Here is a 21,586-nt window from a genome sequence, read left to right on the forward strand (position 1 = left end):
ACTGAGCAGGAAACCCAAGCACACTGCGTCCAGGGGTGGCTGGAGCGAGATACACTCCAAGGAGGAGGATAGAGGCACCTGGGTAGAAAGGCCGAGAAGGCATGAAGGAAGGGAGACCCTGGAAGAGGGACTCAAAGGCTTCCCTTTCCTTGGACTGAGGGGCAGAGCTTGGGTCATCCCCTCCCCTGAGAGGTGTCACCCAACCAAGGAAAGCCGTCAAAGCCTCTCTGTGCTCCGTTTAGAAATGAGACAGCGAGGCCCCCATCTTTCAGGGAGGACAGAGACACCCCACCCCCATCCCATGAGCCCCTGGGCTGAGTCAAGACTGCTCTGGGAGGGGGCCTCAGCCCAGCTGTCCCCCCTGCGTCATGTGCAGGAGGCCAGGCAGCTCGCCTTACAGGGCCCAGTCCGCCTCTATATATAGTCCAGCTCGGACAGCTGCGTAGACTGTGCGCGACCCAGCAGGAAGGCAGGGAGTGCGGAGAGAAGGCCACCCACCATGGCGTTGGGCTTGGAGCAGGCGGAGGAGCAGCGGCTGTACCAGCAGACGCTCCTGCAGGACGGGCTCAAGGACATGCTGGACCACGGCAAGTTCCTCGACTGCGTGGTGCGGGTGGGTGAGCGCGAGTTCCCATGCCACCGCCTGGTGCTGGCTGCCTGCAGCTCCTACTTCCGGGCGCGCTTCCTGGCCGAGCCCGAGCGCGCGGGCGAGCTGCGCCTGGAGGAGGTGTCCCCTGACGTGGTGGCCCAGGTGCTACACTACCTGTACACGTCAGAGATCGCGCTGGACGAGGCAAGCGTGCAGGACCTGTTCGCCGCGGCGCACCGCTTCCAGATCCCATCCATCTTCACCATCTGCGTGTCCTTCCTGCAGAAGCGCCTGTGCCTCGCCAACTGCCTGGCGGTCTTCCGCCTAGGCCTCCTGCTCGACTGCGCGCGCCTTGCTGTGGCCGCCCGCGACTTCATCTGCGCGCGCTTCTCGCTGGTGTCCCGCGACGCCGACTTCCTCGGGCTCTCGGCTGACGAGCTCATCGCCATCATCTCCAGCGATGGCCTCAACGTGGAGAAGGAGGAGGCCGTGTTCGAGGCGGTGATGAGATGGGCGAGCAGTGGCGACGCCGAGGGGCAGGCCGAGCGCCAGCGCTCGCTGCCCACCGTCTTCGAGAGCGTGCGCTGCCGCCTGCTGCCACGTGCCTTCCTAGAGAGCCGCGTGGAGCGCCACCCTCTCGTGCGTGCCCAGCCCGAGCTGCTGCGCAAGGTGCAGATGGTGAAGGATGCACACGAGGGCCGCATCACCATGCTGCGCAAGAAGAAGAAGGGGAAGGAGGCAGCGGGGGCCAAGGCCACTGACAAGGGCACAGCCGAAGCCAAGGCAGAGGAGGATGAAGAGGAGGCCGAGCGCATCCTACCCGGGATCCTCAATGACACCCTGCGCTTTGGCATGTTCCTACAGGACCTCATCTTCATGATCAGTGAGGAGGGCGCCATGGCCTATGACCCGGCAGCCAACGAGTGCTACTGTGCCTCCCTCTCCACCCAGATCCCCAAGAACCACGTCAGTCTAGTGACCAAGGAGAACCAGGTCTTCGTGGCTGGGGGCCTTTTCTACAATGAGGACAACAAAGAGGACCCCATGAGTGCTTACTTCTTGCAGGTGCCTGGCCAGCCTTGGGAGGGGCGTGGCCAGCCTTGGGAGGGGCGTGGCCAGCCTTGGGGCCCAGGAGAGGCCTGTGTCTCCTTGTTGGGGAATGTCATTGGGTCTAGGCTGAGATGTAGATGGGGGAGGATGACTGACAGCCACTTGCCTGAGGGCTGAAGATAGTTATAGGCAGTTGACAATAAGATGCATAACTTTGGTGTCTCAGTTTCAGGGAGATGTCAGCCTCAGGATGGTCTGATATGTTGGAGGCCCTAGCTCTGCACAGCGGGTGGGGTCAGGGACAGTGAGAAGGAAGAGCAAGGTCAGTGTAGGGGTCCTGGCCAAGAACTTTGCCTGAGGCCAGCACTGGAATGTGGAACGGAGTGTCTCAAACAAGGGGACCATCCTCCCTTGCTTTCCCATTGCATAGATGGGGAAACTGAGGCCCGGGAAGGACCAGGAGAGTGGGGTGCCCAGTCCAAGTTATAATGTGACGGTGGGATCTCAGAGGGCAGGAATGGTTTTCTGGTGACTGGCCATGTAGGTGTGAGCCTTGCTAGTTGGGTGAATTTGGAGACATGGAGGGGAGGGCGCAGTGCTTCTGGCTGGGAACCAGTGAGCAGGGGACGGAGATGGGAAGGAGCCTATAGTGAGTGGTGTGCTTAGTGAGGCCTGACCAGGTTTGAGAGGCGTGAGGGACAGTGTGGTGCCAGGGTTAAGCTAGGGCGGGTGGGAGGGGGGGCATCTCCACCAGCCAAGGCACATCATGGGCACATTGTTTATTCTCTCTGGGCCTCTGTTCGTAAATGGGGATATTATTCTTCCTTGCTTGATAAGGTTGTTTGAAGGTTAATTGATGGTTATAAAGTGTTCATCAGCACAGTGCTCAGGCCTCAGAAAACTCTCCCAAAAGATGAGCCCCTAGTATGGTTATTAAAAGACTGTTGGGGGAAATTTCCTGGCGATCCAGCGGTTAGGACTCCACTCTCACTGCCGGGGGCCCAGGTTCAACCCCTGGTGGGGAAACTAAGATCCCACAAGCCGCAGGGGTGTGCCAGAAAAGAAAAAAAAAACCTTTTGGGGTACACAGGGTCGCAGACTTACACTGTAGATTTTAAGGGGTGAGTGGCTGTATTTGGATGTTTCCTGTGCAGTGGGATGGAGTGGAAAACAGGGAGCAGGCAGGCCCCAGTTCAGGAGTTGTACTGCGGAAGGCCAGGACAGCAGCTGGGCCTCCCTCTCAGCGGCACCTTCTCAGCTCTGTATGGGATGGCCCCATCACGGTGATATAACGGTGGTCTCCTGGCACCTACGGGGGGTGGGACGGTCGGCTGTTCTCAGCCTGATAGGAGGAGAGGCACTGTCTCCAGGCGCCGCCTCCAGTCTGCGCTGGCCCTCCCTGGAGACCCGGACTCCTCTGTGACCTGGGGGTGGCCAGACGGGGCTGCGGTGGGGCCGGGCTGGGACTGGGGCGGGGGGGTTGGTGGAGGACGTGGGGGGCGGTCGCTGACTGGCCACCCGGCCCGCAGTTTGACCACCTGGACTCAGAGTGGCTGGGGATGCCGCCGCTGCCCTCGCCGCGCTGCCTCTTCGGCCTGGGAGAGGCTCTTAACTCCATCTACGTGGTCGGCGGCCGCGAGCTCAAGGACGACGAGCGCAGCCTGGACTCGGTCATGTGCTACGACAGGCTGTGAGCGCGGCCTGGGGGCGGGGCCGAGGATCCGGGCGAGGAGCCTGGGGGCTGGTCCAGGACGGCGGCGGGGCGTGGCGGGGGAGCGAGAGCCCAGGGCTGGGGGCGGAGGCGGGCTTGGGTAGGGGCTGGGCGGGGTTGGCAGGTGGGGTGGGAGCGAGGAGCTAAGAGGTCTGGGAGTTCCGGTAACGAATCGGGGGCATCCCAATATGTGTTGGGTGGTGGGTGAATGCAGAGACGGGGGCTGAGAGCGCCCTACTCCCCTCCCCTCTAGGTCGTTCAAATGGGGCGAATCGGACCCGCTGCCTTATGCCGTGTACGGCCACTCTGTGCTCTCCCATATGGACCTTGTCTACGTCATTGGCGGCAAAGGTAGCGACAGGTGAGGCGCGGGCCAGGAAGGAGTGCAGCAGCCGAGTCGGCGGGTAGAACGGAAGCAGCGTCTCCCCGAGGCTGTCAGGGGTCTGTCCTGACTGCCTTGCGAGGCAGCTGGAGGGACTGGGCCAAGGGAGAGGCGGCTCTGCTCCCGCCTCCTCCTTCTCACTCACTGCCCCCCGCCCTACAGGAAATGCCTGAACAAGATGTGCGTCTATGACCCTAAGAAGTTCGAGTGGAGGGAGCTGGCCCCCATGAAGACTGCCCGCTCACTCTTCGGGGCCACCATCCATGACGGCCGCATTTTTGTGGCTGCTGGGGTCACAGACACAGGGCTGACCGGTTCAGCTGAGGTGTACAACATCGTGGACAGCAAGTATGGCTGCTTCCCCCCTCCCTGTCCCCGTTCCACTGGACAGCCAGGGACGAAGGGCCCCACTGTACCAGCCCAGCTGTGTGGCTTTGGGCCTATGTCAGCCCTCTCTGTGTCTGCCCTGGCAGGAAACATAGCCTCTGTCCTGAGTCTCCACTGTGCAGCTTGGACATCAGCACAGAACTAGCCCCTCTACTCTGATCAGCAGTGAGGTGGGCTTCCCCAACAAGGTGGGGCAAGGGTTGTGGCCAGCCTGGTCTGCAGGAGAGAGCTCCCAGGAGATGCCAGGTTCCTCATTCAGAGACTCGTACCAGGCACTGGCCTGGTGCTAGGGATACAGCAGTGACTGAGACAGAAGCTGCCCTGCCCTGGGAGATCACGAAGAAAACTGAGCTGGCAGACCAGTTGGACTCAGCCAGCTAAAGGGGTGGTGGGAGAAGGATGCCCAAAGGCAAAGGAAGGCTGGTGCCAAGGCATTTAGGAGAAAAAAAGGCAGGCTCATTGGAGGAAAGGGCATTGGTCAGGTTGGATGGAGCGTGGTGGGTGAAGGGAGGTGGGGATTGTGGGTACTGGGGCTGGAGAGGGGGCAGTTGGGCTGAGGGACTTCATCCTGAGAGTAATGAAATGCCTCTGATGGGTTTTAAGCTCCCTTCTGTGTTTTCCTAAGATGCCTCATGGCAGCTCATGTAGAGAAGAGATTAGGGATTTTCTAGGAGGCAGGGGTACAGCTGTATAGCAAGAAGTGATGGTGGTCTGGAGCTGGGGGTACAGCAGGGATGGGGCAGAGAGCATGCACTGGAGAAAGACTTAGGCCAGCGCTTTTCACGTGCCCGTGAATCCCTGGGGATCATGTTCTGAATGCAGATTCTGATTCTCAGGAATGGGGAGGGACCTCAGAGTACATTTCTAATAAACTCCCTGGTGATGCTGATGCTGCCAGTCCGGGGACCATACTCAGGAGCAAGAGTTTAGCAGACAGAAGAATAGGGTGTAGCAACTGATTGGGTGGTGGGGGTGAGAGGGAGAGCTGAATGCTTTTGAGTGAGGGTGAGAGGTCATTTTTTTTTTTTAATTTATTTGTTTATTTATTTATGGCTGTGTTGGGTCTTCGTTTCTGTGCGAGGGCTTCCCCTAGCCGTGGCAAGCGGGGGCCACTCTTCAACGCGGTGCGCGGGCCTCTCACTATCGCGGCCTCTCTTGTTGCGGAGCACAGGCTCCAGACGCGCAGGCTCAGTAACTGTGGCTCACGGGCCCAGCCGCTCCGCGGCATGCGGGATCTTCCCAGACCAGGGCTCGAACCCGTGTCCCCTGCATTGGCAGGCAGACTCTCAACCACTGCGCCACCAGGGAAGCCCTCATTTTTTTTTTAAATTAATTAACTTATTCATTTATTTTTGGCTGCGTTGGGTCTTCGTTGCTGATCGCGGGCTTTCTCTAGTTGCTGAGAGCGGGGGCTACTCTTCGTTGTGGTGAGTGGGCTTCTCATTGTGGTGCCTTCTCTTGTTGAGGAGCACGGTCTCTAGGCGTGCGGCTTCAGTAGTTGTGGCACGCAGGCTCAGTAGTTGTGGCGCACGGGCTTAGTTGCTCCACGGCATGTGGGATCTTCCCAGAACAGGGCTCGAACCCGTGTCCCCTGCATTGGCAGACGGATTCTTAACCGCTGCGCCACCAGGGAAGTCCCAAGGACGTCACTTATTGAAGAACTGTTGGAGTTAGGTAGGAAAAATGAGGGTCGAGTTAAAACATGTGGATTTGAGGTGCCTGGGTGTCCAGGAGGAGCCCACTAGGGCAAACAGAGAGCTCGAGGGTGAGATCTGGGGAGGGGGGACAGTACTCGGAGGGGACAAGCTCCCTCAGGAGAGAGGATGTTAGTGGGAGAAGCCGAGGCCCAAGCCCTGGGGGCAGCAGGGGCAGATGCATTATTCAGTAAGGAATCCCAAGAGGTGAGGCTGGGAGGTGGGAAGTGAAGAAAGTCACATCAGCAGAAGTGCATACTGTGGACCCTGGATTCCAGAGCCCTGTGGTGGCTGGGGACCCGAGAGCAGTTTTGGAGGGATGAAGACCCAACTTCGGGAGCCAGGGGAGGGGAGTGAAGGCACCTTGAGATTCACTGGGCCGTGAAGGGGAGAAAAGGGACGGGGCAGGAGTGCAAGGGACGGTCTCAATGGTCACTGAGGTAGCAAGCTGGAGTTGGTTCAGGAGCAAAGGCGGGACATTGGAGAGAGCCCTGGTGGGTTTCATGGGGCAGGTTAGATGGAATGACAAGGGGACAATGGAGGGAAATGGGAGGGGCAAGAGAATGGGGAAGAAGTGAAGACCAGAGGGCATTCCTGAGAGGTCAGGAAACAGGTTGTGCTGGGAGCACGGGTGCCTGGGAGTCGGATTTTGCAGGGTGCACCTGAAGCTGTTGAGTGCTGGTGGGGGACAGTCCCTGGGCTTGCTGCGGCCCCCCAGGGGCGGGTGAGGCACCTCCTCACGCCCCCTCCTTCCTGCCAGGTGGGCGCCCTTTGAGGCCTTCCCACAAGAGCGCAGCTCACTCAGCCTGGTCAGCCTGGCAGGCACCCTCTATGCCATCGGCGGCTTTGCCACACTGGAGACTGAGTCCGGGGAGCTGGTTCCCACAGAGCTCAACGACATCTGGAGGTGAGCCTGGCCCTAGGGAGGTGAGGGGAATCGTGAGCAAGGCCAGCTGGGCACCGAGGCAGCGCCCAGCAGGCTCATCTGTGGGCAGAGCTGATCCCTCTTCCAGGGAATCCTGTGGGGACAGGGCAGCAGACATGCCTTGCTCAGCCCAGGGTCTCTCCAGTTTGTTGGGAAAGTCTGGGTTTGCACACAAGGCACCACGCCCCCCTGTGGAGCATCGACAGTGTCAGTCAGGAGCTGGTGCCAAGGTTAGGGCCTAGAGCCACAGAACCGGGCCCCAGGGAGCAGAGCAGGCCCTGAGAGGCAGCCGGGTCTTTCCTCTCCCCTCCCTCCTGAGGGGGAGAGCTGGGTCGGGATTGAGAAGCAGCTGGATCCCAGCTTCTCAGAGCCATTGCTTCTATGGCTGGTCCTAGCTGGGGGTGGAGGGGAGAGGTTTCGGCAGCCTGGGGCAGCTTCCGAACCTTCAGTGATGCCCAGTGCTGCAGGCTGCCTCTAGAGAGCAGTGCTGCTGGGAGAGGAGGACCCGGGAGGACTTCTCGGAGGGCTGAGTACAGAAATTCTCAAGAGGAGGGGTTTGGGGAGGTGCAGACCTTCCTGGAGGGAGGTGGACTTCAAGGAGTGTGGGCTTCCTGAGAGGGGGCTCTTCCTGGAACATAGGGCAGGTGTTCTTTGGGGGTGGGACCCCTTTTCCAGAGCGTGGGCGCTCTCCAGGAGCTGACCTTCCTGGAGATGGGCCTGAGGCTGGGGGGCGGCACTCCCCAGGGGTGGCCTACTGCACCCAGCCAACCCTCCCTGCTGGGTCCCACCCTGGACTTGGCTGACCGAGCTCCTCGTCCCTGTCTCCACTCCTCCCACCCCAGGTACAATGAGGATGAGAAGAAGTGGGAGGGGGTCCTGCGGGAGGTCACCTATGCCGCTGGCGCCACCTTCCTACCTGTACGGCTCAACGTGCTGCGCCTGACCAAGCTGTGACCCGCCCAGACGACCTGACTGCGCGCCCCCCATGCTGCAGCCCACACAGGCCCGGCCTTCTGGGATGGGGGCTCCCAGGAGGAGTCTGGGAGAGGCAAAGCCCACCTGTATCCCATCCCGTCATAGTGCCCGAGGGGCCACTTCAGCCAGGAAAGGGAAATCGCTGCCTGGAGCTAGCCTTTCGGGCAGGGACGAGAAACTTTTGGCCTCTCCGATGTCTCCATATCCCCCGTGTTCTTGGTCCATGAGGCAGAACCTCGGGGGGTGTCGGGCTGCATCCTGGCCCAGCCCCGGCCTGGCTGTGTGTGCCCATAAACTCCCCACAGAATTCAGTCTTCTCGCCTGTCAGATGGGGAGGGTCCCCATCGAGTGCACCTTGCAGCCTGGGTAAGTCTCCTGTAAGAAGAATAAAGTGCCTTCCGAGCAAGCAGCTCGGGGTCTGGGATCAGGTGCTCCAAGCGTCAGCGACCAGGTGCTTTGAAGAACTGGGGCTTTTGTGTTCAGCTGCTGGGCTGCCAAGGTCGGTGGTCTCTGCCCTCCACGTGTGTCTCCTACACGTTCTGTTTGCGCCAAGAGCTTGAGCCCCCTCCCTGAACCTCCAGCTCCTCATCCAGCCTGGACAGGGAGCCAGGAGGCTGCTGGAGCAAGGGGCAGGGAAGAGCCAAACCGTGGTAGAAAAGTCTTTTATTCTATCAGTCAGGCCCCTCCCAGGAATAGCTGAGCGGAGCCCATCCCTCTCCCCTCTCCCCCCTCCCCTACTCGGGCTTCTCTTTGTCCTGCTTCTGCTCCTCCAGCGTCAGGGTTCGCTCTCGCTCCTTCACCAGCTGGACACCACAGTAGGTGACAAACAGGACGGCCAGTGTGGTCTGGGGGAACCCTGTGTGGGGAAGAGGTCATGGGCACCTGGAAGCAGCTCCCCTTTCCCCCAGTGACTCTTCTCTCCCCACTTGACTGTCCCGCCCTGCTGAGTCCCTGCAGAATTGCGGTGGGGTGGGGACATTTCAGGAGGTCACAGTCCTTGAGGTTGATACCTGGCATATTCCGTATCCCCCGTCCCTCACCTGTGAGTAGCAGGCGCTGGGCGACCAGCTCTGTGAACTCAAAGCTGTTCAAGCTTACAAGGTTGTACATGATGATGGCCCAGAAGTTCATGGCCCCAAAGATGGCTCGGACCCTGCGGGACATCTGCTCCGACAGAGAGGCCTGCTGGGTCCAGGAAAACATAGGCAGTGAGGCAAGAGGCCCAGGGGAAAGAGGACGTGGCGGGTCAGAGGCCTTGCCTATGTGGCCACCTGGGTCCTGGGGATATGCCTGTGTCCCTGAGAGTCCCCGCTCAGCTCTCCCTCATTGTTAAAAGATGGGAAACTGAACTCTGGAGAGAGGGCAGGGCCTGAACAACACAGCCAGGCCCGGGTGCCCCCCGACCCTGCAGAAGGGAAGGGAGCGCCAGGTACCCACAGAGGGAGCCACTGCCCGACGACCCGGAGGGGGGTGGTGGTGAGAAAGTTCTGGACTGGGAGCCAAGTGTGGCTGGAAGACTCCAGAGAGCAGTAGTGCCACCCCCTCCAGTGTCCCAGACAACCCAGCCCCAGACCTTCCTTGCTCACCTCAATTCGTGCCAGGGGCCCCCACTCTGCCAGCTTCTGTACCCAGAGCTCAAAGTTGAGGCCAAAGCAGTTAAGGCATGACCACAAGTAGACAGTATCACAAGGTCCGAGCCACAGAGTGGTGATGGCAAATGTGGCCACAGTGGCCCCCAGCTCTGGGATCACCGCAGAGTGCTCCCCACCAACGTGGTCATAGACGTACCTGCAGGAAAGGCGGGAAGAGGGGCCAGTGGGAGTGTGGGAAAAGGCAGGTGGGAGACGGGCAAAGGGTACACAACGGGGGCAGCTCCTCAACGCTATCATCCTGGGCACATTCAACATTCTGGGCCTCAGGTGGCTGCTGCTCCTCTACCCAACTTCAAAATGTGGAGGGCTCAGCCTTGAACTTCCCGTCTTCTCTAGCTGCCTTCACTTCTCCCAGTGATCTCATCCAGACCCAAGACTGAATACTGTCTCTATGCAGACAAGCCCCAAATCTGTCTCTGTAGCCCAGTCTCTCTCCTGACTCATATATCCAACTGTTACCAGACATCTCACATGAATGACCAACTCCCCCATCCCTGCCCAAACCCACTTCATTCCCTTCTCAGCTAATGATACCACCATCCATTCAGTTGCTGGCCAGGAGCCTTGGTGCCATCTTGGATTCTCAATTCCCCTCTCCACTCACATCCAAACCAGCAAACGTCACAGGCTCCACTTGGTCCTGAGCACTGCTTATCACCTCCACTAACACCACCCTAGTCGAGGCGATCATCTCCTGTCACACAGGTTATTGAAAGAGCCTCTTAAGTCATCTCCCTGCTTCTGCCTCTGCCCCCTACAGTCTGTTGTCCACACAGCAGCTAGAGGCATCTTTTAAGAGTGTAACCCAGATCACCTCACTTCCACAATCACACCCTCCCGCAATAGCTCCTCATTACAATTAGAATAGACTCAACCACCTTCCTATGGCTAGAAGATCCCACGTCATCTGGTTTCTGCCTCCCTCCCTTACCTATCACCCACCATTCTCCCATTCATTCACTATGCCCTCCCCTTACTGGTCTTACTGATACTCAGACACACACAGCCGGTTCCTGTCTTAAGGCCTTTGTACCTGTTGTTCCCTCTATCTGGAATTCTCTTCTCCAAATTTCGTTATCACTCAAGTCTCAGTTCATCTCACTGAGGGCTACCCGGACCCCAACTAAAGAAGCTTCTACCCCATTACACTCTTTTATTTTCTTCATAACACTTACCACTCTCTAAAATTATTTTTTTTAAACCTGTTTATGGTCTGTTTCTCCCCACTAGGCTGTAAGTTCCATGAGTTCATGGTCTTTGCCATGTTCACTGCTGTATCCCCAGTGCCTAGAACAGTGCCTGGCACATAGTAGGTACTCAATAAATATCTGTTAAATAAATTCAGTAGAGGACCCATTGCATAACCAGCCTCTCTGTTCCTTGACCTCCTCGTTTCACCAATGGTTTCCTTTCCACTCCACCTCAGTCACCCACTCCCATGGCCACACCCCAACTTTTTCACCACTTATTTGACTCCTTCCTAATTCCCATCCTTCACCCTGCCCCACCTGACCTGACTCCCTAGCTCCACTTCTTCAATCTCATTGACCCCCCCCCCACCTTCCTCATCTTGTGACCCCCTCCTATTTTTACCACCCTTCTTAACTATATTCAATGAGTCATCATTACAAATAACCTAAAAACCCTTCTCTCTCACTTCTTCCTTCTCACCCATCTGGGAAAGCCCAATCACCCACTTTCTCCTCACCTGCACCCAAGAAGCAAAGCCCTGATGGGAAAAATCCTACACCTTCACATATTAGAATCCATAAATCCACTACCCCCAACCCCACTTGAGCTGTCAGTGCCACGGTTCCTCTGGTCAGCATCTTCTCTGAGGCTCTGCAGTGGCTACTCCACCTCATCTCTCCTGCAAGTGTGAATGGGTGTGGTGATCTAGGCAGGAGAAGAGAGGCAGCACCTGTGTGGCTCCCTCCACCCCCGCCCCCCAAACCTGCATCTCTCAGCTGATGACCTTGCCTCCTACTTCATGGAGAAAACCGAAGCTTTCAGGAGGAATCCCTCACCTTTCCACACTCACCTGCCATTCTTCTGCATCCACACTGGCCTTTCTTCCTCCTCCGTGTCCCGAAGCCAGAGCTCTGCCTGGTTCCATTGCCTCCCCACCTTCTCAGGGAGCTCACTCCATCAATCACCCCTCTATCCTGCACTGCCAACTTCCTCCTTTCTATTGAATAATTCCCCTTGGCACCCAAGCATGTCCCATTATTTCCTGTCTTTAAAACACCCACTTCTCCCTTCGGCCACTTCTGTGTGTCCCCCTTCAGTACCAGGCTTCTTCCAGGAGCTGTCCACACAGGAACTACCCTGCGGTTCCTCTGTCCCCCACGCCCCTAGCCCCGACTCCTCCCTGCCCCTGCCTCTCCAGGGAAAGGCTGAGAACCTCCACGCCGCCCACACTCACGCTCAGTCTCTGGCTTCCTTGACGCCAGCAGCATCTGACCCAGTTGCCCCTACCATGCCAGGATGGTCTTCCCTTAGCTTCCAGGGTGTCCCATGGTCCTGACTTTTCTCCTGCTCCTCTGACCGCTCCTTTCAGGCCCTTCTGCCGGCTCCTCCTTCTCCCTTCAACCAGAGTCCTTCCGGGCACACGACTTCCTGGGAGTCATTGCCCTCTCCTTCCTGATGCCCTCAATCCACGGCCAAGTCCTGTCCAGGCTGCCTGCTGTGTGTCTCCACTCCATTCCTCTCACCTCCAGGGGCCCCACCCAAGTCCAAACCTCTGTCTTTCACTTAGACCTCTGCCATGACCTCCTCCCTCCCTCCCTGCTTCCTCTGGCCCAGGGGTGATCTTTGAAGACGTGGACCCACCTGGCCACTGCCCTGCTCAGACACCTGGGGGATGGCTGTGACATCCCACCCCACCCCAACTCACCTGCAAAGCCAGTCGTTGATGCCACGGTCAAAGTGCCTGTGGGAGGAGAGCAGACGGGCGGGAATCAGCCAGGAGACGAGCTCCGGGGCTTGGGGCAAGAGGCGAAAGGGAGGTGGGGATCCCGGAGGCGAGTCCCCAGACCTCGCACTCACGTCTCCGCGAAGACGTAGAGCGCTGTGATGCACTTGGGAGGCCGGGGCGGGTCCAAGTGGTCGAGGCGCGCCACGGTGTTGACAACGCCGAAGAGGACGGCCGCCTTCACCCAGTCGTACACCAGGTTTGAGTAGGCTAGGCCAGCTGGGGACAAGGGGTCGTCACGGCCCGGGGGCGTCACACCGACCTGCCCCCCGTCCCCCACCCCGCCCCGGGCCTTCCTAAATCCAGGGGAGGCGCGGAGCCCCGCCCTCCCCTACGGAAACTCTCTCCCCAGCTCCGGGGTGGTGGGGGGAAGGTCCTTGCGCCCCGGCCGCCCCCGCGGAGGCCCCGCCCCCACGCAAGCCCCGCGCCCCACGCAGGCCCCGCCCCCACGTCCTGGTGGGAGGGGCTGGCCCCGGGGAGACCTTCTCTGACTGGGGGAATCAGCCCCAGGCCCCGGCGAGGTGGGCGGCCTCTGTCGGGTACCACTCCGGGCCTCACGGGGCAAACCTACCTCCAAGTCCCACGCGTTTCAAAGGCTAAATCCCCGCTCCCCCACCCTGCGATAGGTGCTGTCCCCCGGGGCGCCAACTTCCCCAGCTGTGACTCCGCCGCCATTGGGGCGCAGAGGGTCCGTCCTTCTGAAGTGGCGGCCCCGTCCCCGTCCCTGTTCTGGGCCCGGCGCGCACCCACCGAGGGCGCTGTCCGGGAGGCGGCTGGCGAACTTGAGGTCACTGGGGATGGTGAGGATGTAGAAGAAGTGGAAAAAGATGTCCACGGCCACGATGGCTACCACGCTGAGGCCCGCCTGGGCCCGGATGCGCCACAGCTCGCCCTCTCGCCGCACCGGCTCCACCTGGCTCACCTGAGGGACGGCTAGTGTCTGAGCGGGGGAGGCAAGCCCTGCGCGAGGAGCCCTGTCTGAGCGGTGAGTCACGAACTAGCTGTCTGGGGATGCGAGGGTGAGGGGAGACGCGGCTTCATCCTGGCAACCCTGAGAGTGGAGACACGGGCCCCTCTGGGGTCTGAGGGGGGTTCACTTCCGCCCAGGGGGGGACGCAGGCCTGTCTTGGGAGCCCACAGGGTGTCCCCTCACCTGAGCGTGGAAGCGATCAAAGGTCATAATGGGCCCGAAGAAGAAGAAGGGCAGGTAGAAATTGTACTTGAGCAGGTCAGCTAGGGAGTAGCGGCGGTCAGGGTGGGCACAGCTCTCCAGCGCAAAGCTGGTACAACGCAGCACCGTGAAACCGCTGCCCCCGTGAAACAGCACCTCTTGAAGATCAGAAGTCCCTGTTACAAACCCGCTCTGGATGGGAGAGAACAGGCCGCCAGCTCACCAGGGTGCCCCTTGCCTCTGGGAAGCCCACCCAGCCTCCCGCAGGGGCCCAGCTTGGTCCTGCCATCTCCCTCTCTGCCAGCGCCCGTCAACACTGGCCACCGAGGGCCAATTTCATGTTAAGTGCTGGGGCAGAGCAGGGAAGGAGCTGCACATGTCTCTGCTGTGGTGGAGGGCGACCACCTTGTGGGCAGGGCATGCTCCATGGTCAAAGGCTTGAAGACAGGTGGGAAAGTGAAGGAAATGCCTGGGGAGACTTAGGAGGCAAACGTTTTGGATGGGGTGAGAGGTTTGGGGTCCTATCCCTGCACCCTCCACCCCTGCCCCGCCCCAGCGCACACCTGCCAGGAGATGAGGGGGTCCAGCTTGAAAGAGGCAAGGCTGGCCAGGCCGAGGCCGAGACAGAGCCAGGGCTGGCGCAAGAGTGAGACAACATAGAGGCCCACGCAGTGGCCAAGCAGCAGCAGCAGGTACCAAGGGCCCATTGTGCCCACCACCGCCAGGGCGCCGTACGCAGCATACATCCAGGAGCGGAGCTGTGGACGGGGAGAAGGCTTCGTCTACCTCTCCATGTGAGCAAAGGTGGGGGCCCAGGATGGCTTCCCCGCAACCCTTGTAGCTGAAGGGGAGGGGGAGGCAGGGGGGGCTCAGGTCCAGCTCACCTGGGGGGCAACCATAGTGCAGAGTTTAGCAAACAGCACGTGTCCGGAGAGAGCGAAGATGATGGCGTTGCGGAAGGAGGTGAACCACATCACCCACTCGAAGTCAGCCACGTCCTGGGGCAGGCCCAGGCAGGTTAAGGTGGGGCGGGGGCAGAGTGGGCTGGCACTTGGGCTGGTCAGAGTCTCAGCCCCTTCCCTGCCCCCAGAGTCTTCTTGTGCATTAGAGGAGAGCAATGGCTGAGGTCCCTGCCTCCCACTCTGAGGGAAGTACCGGGAAGGTAGGTAGAGAGGAATGAGGGGCACCACGTGGGCTGCCCTGCTGCTCCAAGCTCCCCCTCTGTCCAGCACATTGCCTGACATTCCACCATTATTGCATTGTTCCTGGGGAGGATGGTGCTGGAGGCCCTGCGGAAGCCCGTCTCGGTTTGTTTCCTAAATGAGCGGGGTCTGAGGCAGGCTTGACTTGGCCCCAGGAGGACAGAGGAGGGGCCAGTGGAGAAACTGAAGATGCTGAAAATTCAAGCCAGAGACCTTCCCCATTGCGAGCCCTCTGTTATGTGGGACCATTGGGAACAGGGGAGAGCGGGGAAAGGTTTGGGACAGGAGAGATGGGCCAGGGGTCAGAGACCCCGGTCAGGGACCCTGGGGTGCGAGGGACCTACCATCTTCCGGCCAATGTACTCCCAGCCGGGTCGCACAGACTCCCGGAAGGCTTTCCTGTGGGCCCCACCTGAGAACAGAGTCTGGTCTCAGGGCGCTTGACACCCACACCTGCCTCTACAGCAAGGCTGACACCACCCTGGGGGGAGGGGAGAGGGTCTGGGTCTCTCTCTGCCTCTGCTTCTCTCTGGGTCTCACTGTGTGTCTGGGGCCAGGTCTCTGCATCCCTGAGTGTCTGAGACACACTCTCTCTCTCTCTCTTTCTCTGGCTCTGTCCAGGTTTCTGTCAGTGCTTCTGCATTTGAGTCTCCCTGTGGCTGCATCTGACTCAACCCCCCAGCCCCAAGGCCTAGGGACTGCCCTTGAGTCTGGAGCCTCTAAGTTTCTGGCCTTGCTGGGTGGAGCCCTGAGACCCCCAGCAGAAGAATGGTCCCACCCCTCTGTCCGGGGGCCCAGCTGTTACCTTGTGAAGCCTCAAGGAGGCCCCGGCCAGCATAGGCTAGGGCCCCGCTCAGCACCAGGGAGTACAGGCCCAGCTCTGCCGCGGGCAAGGCTGTCTTGATGCCCATAGCCTGGATGGGGCTGAGAGAGACAGATTGGGTGAGGGCACTGCTGCCCCCCAGCCCTGCCTAGCCCAGTTCATGGTCCCCACTGAGGTGATGGGGTCCCCATTCTGAAGAGAGACAGCCCCTTGGGCATCTCATGCCATCATTCTCCCCGCCCATCTCCCACTCCTCCCAGGCCCCCTGCCATTTGGTGCCCCATCCTAGCTGCTACTCTCGCTCCCGCCCTTCCCACTGAAGGCTCTTGAAAGCATGGTCTTCACTCTCAGCCTGCCTTCTTCACCTTCATTCACTCCTCCATACCTTTCAGGTGGACCGGTCCCCACCCTCTGCTCAAACTGCTCCTCCAAGGTCTCAGATGACTTTCTTGTGGAGAAACTCCCTCTGCATCACCTCAATCATATTTCTGGCCCCCAGGGTTCCCACTCCCCTCAGTAAGTCTCTCTCAACTCCTGACAAACCTCCCCACCTCCTCCGGGCCCCTTTCTCTGATTCCATACCCTCCTGAGCTGCCTTTACTTCCCATGACCTCCCCAGGTCCTACCCCAGCACCAAACCTCCATCCCTCTCATTCAGCCTATAGCTTCTCATTGACCCCCATTACCCCAACCAGCCCCTGAGCCCCAGCCTGCCACGTCCCTGGTTCCTGCCTGTGTCCGTGGCCACACCTGCCCACTCTCTCAGTGCTCTGTGTATTCAGGCCCTGGATGCCGGCTGGAGGCTGTGCTATTTGAAGAGGTGCCCTGGGGTAGTGGGTGTGGGGCTAGGCTGGGCCAGGCAGACACCAGGGAGTGTGCTGGCCGCTACCCAAGGTGCTGACCAGTATTGGGTTCAGGGTGAGCCTGGCCACTCCCTCCTGCCAGGGCCTAGCTCATCCCCGGGAGTCCTTCGCGGTCATCCCTGGGACCTAAGCTAGCACCTGTGCCCTCTCTATCCCGCTCCGGCCTGACCCGTGGCCTTCCCAAGGGCCGCATGGGTGACAGACTCAGGGCCCACACTGAAGGGAAGAACATGTCTAGGCATCCTTTCAGGCTGGGCTGAGCAAGAGATGGCTGGCATGGCCCTCTCTCCTGCCCCAGATCCTCTAAATCTCCCTCACCAATTCCGAAACCAGCTCTCCTGGGCCGCCACAGTCGGCATTCTCCCCATTACACAGATGGAGGGCTCATGGACCAGAGAGGGGCAGGGACCTGTCAAGGTCACACAGCGGACCAGGGACAGGATTGAGTGTTCTCAGTGAGCCCCCCTGCAGTCTCTGATCAGAGAAGACCGTCCGCTGCCCCTGCCCCTACCAGCGGCCTGCCGGACCTGACATCTACACCGCTGGCCTGAGGGCTGAGGCACCTTCCCACGGGCCAGGTTGGGGGTAGGGAGGCCCTGAGGATCGGGTTAAGGGAGCAGAAGCTTGAAACCGGAGCACGGCGAAGAGCCTGCGAAATAGCTTTGTCAGCTGCCTCCCACTCGCCACTTTCCAATTTTAGCTCCCCATGGCCGGTGCCGGGTGTCCCCTGTGAGGCCTCTGTGAGCAAGGCCAGGGCTGGCCCCCAGCCTGGGACCTCTCCTGATAGACCCCCAGACCTGGGCCAGCCTGTGGACAGAGGAGTGCCCCCTGCCCACTGACCTGCCCGCCTGAGGTACACCTGGAGTAAAGCCCACTTTGGGGCCTGAGGTTTGCGATGCGGGGCCTGGGGTGGGCTCTACAGGTCTCAAGGACCCTGTAGTGGCTACATCCCTGGCTGGCACTGACCTTGAGGAAGCTGTGAGGGACCCTGGCACACTGCCCACCTCGGGGCTCTGGGGTCCTGCGTCCGACCGTGCGACCGTCCGACCAGCTGGGCTCTGGGGCCCTGGTGCGGTGTGTCCAGCCCTGGGGTCCCCACCCCCTCGAGGCTGTGAACGGTGAGTGGTGACAGCAGGAGGGGTGGGGGAGGAGGAGGGCAGGGAGGAGGTGGCCTTCCTGGAGCGGAGCGGAGGGAAGTGGAGCAGAGCTGAGTGCTGCAGAGCTGCTGGCCACAGGGAGCTGCAGGGAGGATTGGGGAGGGGCAGAAGGGGTGGCCATTGGCATAGGCTCAGACAGGGACACCTGGACCTCACTTGGACCTGCCTCCCCTGGTCCGTAGAGCCTGTGTCTCCTTCTCACTGCTGGCCAGGACTCTCCTCTTCCAGGAAGCCTTCCAGGTGGCCCCCGCTGGCCTCTCCAGGCTTGTGAGCTCTGCCCCCGCCATGCAGACACACACACTCATACCATGCACACACTTTCATGTGCAGCTCCATGAATTCCAGCGTACACCTTTACATGTGAATTCCCAACGGCTGTCCCATGGCACACCCACCTAGCCCCCTGCCCTGGTCCATTTCATCATGCACAGAGTCCTGGCTGGCCAGGCATCAGTGCCTGGGGGAGGACTGACTTGCCTAGTGGAATTGTAACTGGCAAGAGACATGTGGGCCCTATACCCGAGCCCTGTCCCATAGGGAGCTGACCAGGTGGAGGGGAGCTGGCAGGGTCACTTGAGTGGGTCCTTGGAGTGGCTGGCATCCTCTCCACGACAGGGTGGAGGCAGACAGCAATGTTCCTAAGCAACCAGGACTCCTCTGGGGGAGAGGAGTGGGGGGACAGGGCCCTCACTCTGGGAAGGGGCAGCCGAGGCCTCAGCCCAGCCTACCTGATGCAGAGGGGTATCCTGAAGGCCACCCCACCGTGGCCTCAGAGCCCAGCTGGTTGGACGGATGCATGGTTGGATGCAGGACCTCGGAGCTCCATGGTGGGCAGTGTGCCAGGGTCCCTCACAACCTCCCCAAGGCCAGTGCCACCCAGGGATCCAGCCACTCTGGGGTCCTTTAGGATGAGGATCTCAGAGTCTGTGAGGGCCTGTTTATGCATGTGCATGGGGGGCAGGGTCTGGGGTCTGGGGGGTAGAAGGAGCTGTGTGACTATAATGAGTCACAGGACAGGTCCTGGAGCCCGTGCTGACCCTCTGAGCCCAGTCATAGGCTCAGCGGAGACTAGAGGAGGAAGAAGTGTTCTCCTACCCCGACCCTCAGCAGGGGCACTTCCAGGGCCTGAGCAAGGCCTGGGAGGGAGAGTGCCCCACCTTCCCACAATACCTGGAGGCGCTGAGCTTCCTCTCAGCACGCACTCCCCACAGAGTGACACGGAGGCCTGCACGGCGGGTCCCTGACTCTGAGAAGCATGAACAGTGATTACTGCACTGGAGGGGCTGTGTGCGGGCTGCAGTCATGGATCCTGGGTGCTAGAGGAGGCCAGCGTCGGGGAGGGGGTGTGCCTGAGCCAGACTGTGGGCATTACAGAGGGCTTCCTGGAGGAGGTGGGGCACCTGAGTAGAGTCCTGAGGTAGAGTCAATGGTTGTTAGAGGAGAAATAAGTTAATCATAGTTCTAAGGCTGTACCTGGATTAACTCTTTTTAATGTCACCACAACCTCTAGGGAAGTGGTTGTTACCATTTTCCCCAGTTGATAGAAGAGGAAACTGACAAACAGGAGTGGGTTAGATTAAGTCACTGGGTCAGCCGCATGAGCTTCTGGAGTTGATTGCCCTGCAGGGGCAAGAACCCAGCTCACCCACACCTGGTGCTGGCTGAGACCAGCCTGAGCCGGCCATCCAGCTGGTGCCCTCGTGAGGCTCTAAGAGAATGGCTCTGGGAGGCAGACGTGGTGGTCTGGCTTCACCGTTAAGAGCACAGGTGCAGCCAGCTGACTTGAGCCTGAGCTCCGCCTTGCTGGCGACCCACTTCTCTGAGCCTCAGATACTCATCTGTAAATGGGCACACTGCCGGCCCTGACCTCACTGGGCCCTTGGGGGGATTCGACGGCTCACTCCGTGGTCAGGGCCTGGCTCACTGAACTGCTCATAAAGAGAGGCTGTTAAGAGAGGCTGAGACCCCTCACTCCAGAGGCCAAGACAGGCAGCACTCACACACAGCAGGAGGAGAGGTCCACCAGGCAGGCCGCGTGCAGTGGGGTCTGTAGAGAGCTTGGCTTGTGGGGATGGCAGGCGGGTAGAGGGCTAGGGAGGCTCCTTGGACCTGGGGCTGGACAGCCTGAGGCCAGCTTCCCCCGAGTGAGGGGTGGTGAGGGGAGGGCGCCTGGTGCCCACAAAACGAGGGGCAGGAAGTGACTGGGCTAAGACCAGCAACGGCTACTGGGAAAGACGGGCAGGGGGCCAATTCTCTCAAGTCTCAAAGTCCTTTTCATTTGTTTCTTGTTGTTGCTCAAAGTAAAAAGTCGGGGAAAGTGTGTGTGTGTGTGGTATGTTGTTTATGGCATGTGTGTGTGTGTGTGTGTAAGGCTCAGGGACTACAGGAGATAACAGCATGTGTGCAGGAGAGGGGGTGCGTGGGCAGAGACTTCCTTGTGGGGTGGCCGTGAGCTCGCTGGAGGAGGGGATGGGGAGGCTAGTTCTGGCCACCGGATGTGAGGGCCCAGAGGAGCCCTCTTGCTGCAGGCCACCCTGGCCTGGGCTCCTGAGAGCAGGGGAGGGCCCAGGGACATGGGGACGTGTTTGGGGCTTGAATCAGCCTGAGCCAGACTGCAGCCTTGTCCGATTCGGCTGTGGTGCCCCAAAGGCCCCCAAGGGGACAGTGGCCAAGCCACACCCATGGCTCAGCCGGGTCTCACCTGTCAGTGTCGGAACCTGAGCGCCCAGGCCTGCAGCCTGGGGTGCGGCCAGGGAGAGTCCTCACGTGAGGTGCCTCCACCCCCGGCCTCATTGCTTGCTGTTCCTCCACTCTCCAGGCACCTGTCTCCCGCTGCCACCACCTTGTGGCTCTGGGTAGGGACCTCAGTGTTCCCATCTGTGAAAGGCAGGTCCAGCCCACCTGCTGCCCACCTGCCTGAGGGCTGGGAGGTCCTCCTCAGGGCCGCAGGGACAGGCGGTGCTGCTCAGGAGGGGCCGCAGGCACTAACCTGGACAGACCAGGTTGCCGCGCTCCGTGCCTGGCCCACCTGAGTTAGATCCTTCAGGGCCCCAGCCCTTGGTCCTTCTGACAACCCTTTCTTCTCCTGGGCCTTCCCCTCCCCCCACTTGCCCACCCACACCTCAGGGAGACTGGAAAGACAGCCCTCACCCCACCCAGACCTGGGCATTGAGCCCGGAAGCCAGCAGGAAAGGTGGGAGGCTCTGAGATGCAGCTTTCTGTCTCTGCATCCCCCCAACCCATCCCGCCCCGTCGCGGCCCTCTATTTCCCACGCCTCTCTGACCGGACAAGCAGCTCCCTGAAGGCCGCAGCAGCGAGTCAGATTTGCCTCTGGGTCCCTCACAGGCCTGGAGAGGCTGGTATGCAGTTGGCACTCGATGACTGCTTGATGGCCAGCTGGCTCGGTAGATGGTGGCCTGGGAATCTGTCTCCCCAGCTGATCTGGGGCTTCTGGGAGCTCGGGGACTGAGTCTGCCTCACCTGGCACCCCCTTGCCTAGGGCAGAGTGATTGCTCAACAAGTATTTGTGGAACTAATAGAGGTAATACTGTGGGCTGACGTTTATTGAGCGCTTACTGTGTGCCAGCCGCTGCACTAGCACTTGGCACCTTTTAACTCAGTGAGTCCTGAAGAGGGATTCTGCTGGGGGAATGGAGCAGACCTGCTCTAAGCTGGCTCCTCCTCACACACACGTGTATGTGTGTGTATGTGTGTGTGTGTGTGTGTGTGTGTGGATGTAGACGCACATTCCCGCTCGTAAAGACCGGTCACTTGTGTCACTTGTGCAGCGACTCACATATGTGGCATACCTACCGTGAACCCCCTCCATGGGGGAAGCTACCTGGGGCTTCTGGGACCCTGTCTGCTTGAGCCCTTCCTCGGGGATGGGGCTGAGGAGGGACTCCATGCTGGCCCCCCTACTCGGAGCCCTGACCCTGCATGGGGTGACAGGTCTAGAGACCCCCAGCAAGTGTAGTGAAGGCCATCAGGATGAAAGGGTCCTCAGTTTTCCTGTGAAGGAAGTTTTTCT

At 60.1% G+C, this 21,586-nt stretch overlaps 2 protein-coding genes across 2 annotated transcripts; one reads left to right on the top strand and one right to left on the bottom strand.

Annotated features, from left to right (window-relative positions):
- The first annotated feature begins 328 nt into the window (after positions 1 to 328).
- On the top strand, positions 329 to 8,085 carry KLHL40 (kelch like family member 40). The gene is made up of 6 exons (XM_068558255.1): positions 329 to 1,654; positions 3,169 to 3,329; positions 3,604 to 3,711; positions 3,895 to 4,080; positions 6,574 to 6,720; positions 7,581 to 8,085. Exons 1-6 carry the CDS (start codon positions 500 to 502, stop codon positions 7,690 to 7,692), a joined length of 1,869 nt encoding a protein of 622 aa, XP_068414356.1. The 5' UTR covers positions 329 to 499; the 3' UTR covers positions 7,693 to 8,085.
- Positions 8,086 to 8,430: 345 nt separating this feature from the next.
- On the bottom strand, positions 8,431 to 17,504 carry HHATL (hedgehog acyltransferase like). The gene is made up of 12 exons (XM_068558071.1): positions 17,365 to 17,504; positions 15,518 to 15,636; positions 15,057 to 15,124; positions 14,395 to 14,508; positions 14,074 to 14,268; positions 13,493 to 13,702; positions 13,090 to 13,261; positions 12,414 to 12,558; positions 12,262 to 12,297; positions 9,300 to 9,501; positions 8,754 to 8,895; positions 8,431 to 8,569 (listed from the first exon to the last, which is right to left on the bottom strand). Exons 2-12 carry the CDS (start codon positions 15,621 to 15,623, stop codon positions 8,448 to 8,450), a joined length of 1,512 nt encoding a protein of 503 aa, XP_068414172.1. The 5' UTR covers positions 15,624 to 15,636; positions 17,365 to 17,504; the 3' UTR covers positions 8,431 to 8,447.
- Between the last annotated feature and the right edge of the window lie 4,082 nt (positions 17,505 to 21,586).

The sequence above is a fragment of the Eschrichtius robustus genome, chromosome 12, assembly GCF_028021215.1.
Source record: "Eschrichtius robustus isolate mEscRob2 chromosome 12, mEscRob2.pri, whole genome shotgun sequence".
Classification (NCBI taxonomy): Eukaryota; Metazoa; Chordata; class Mammalia; order Artiodactyla; family Eschrichtiidae; genus Eschrichtius; species Eschrichtius robustus.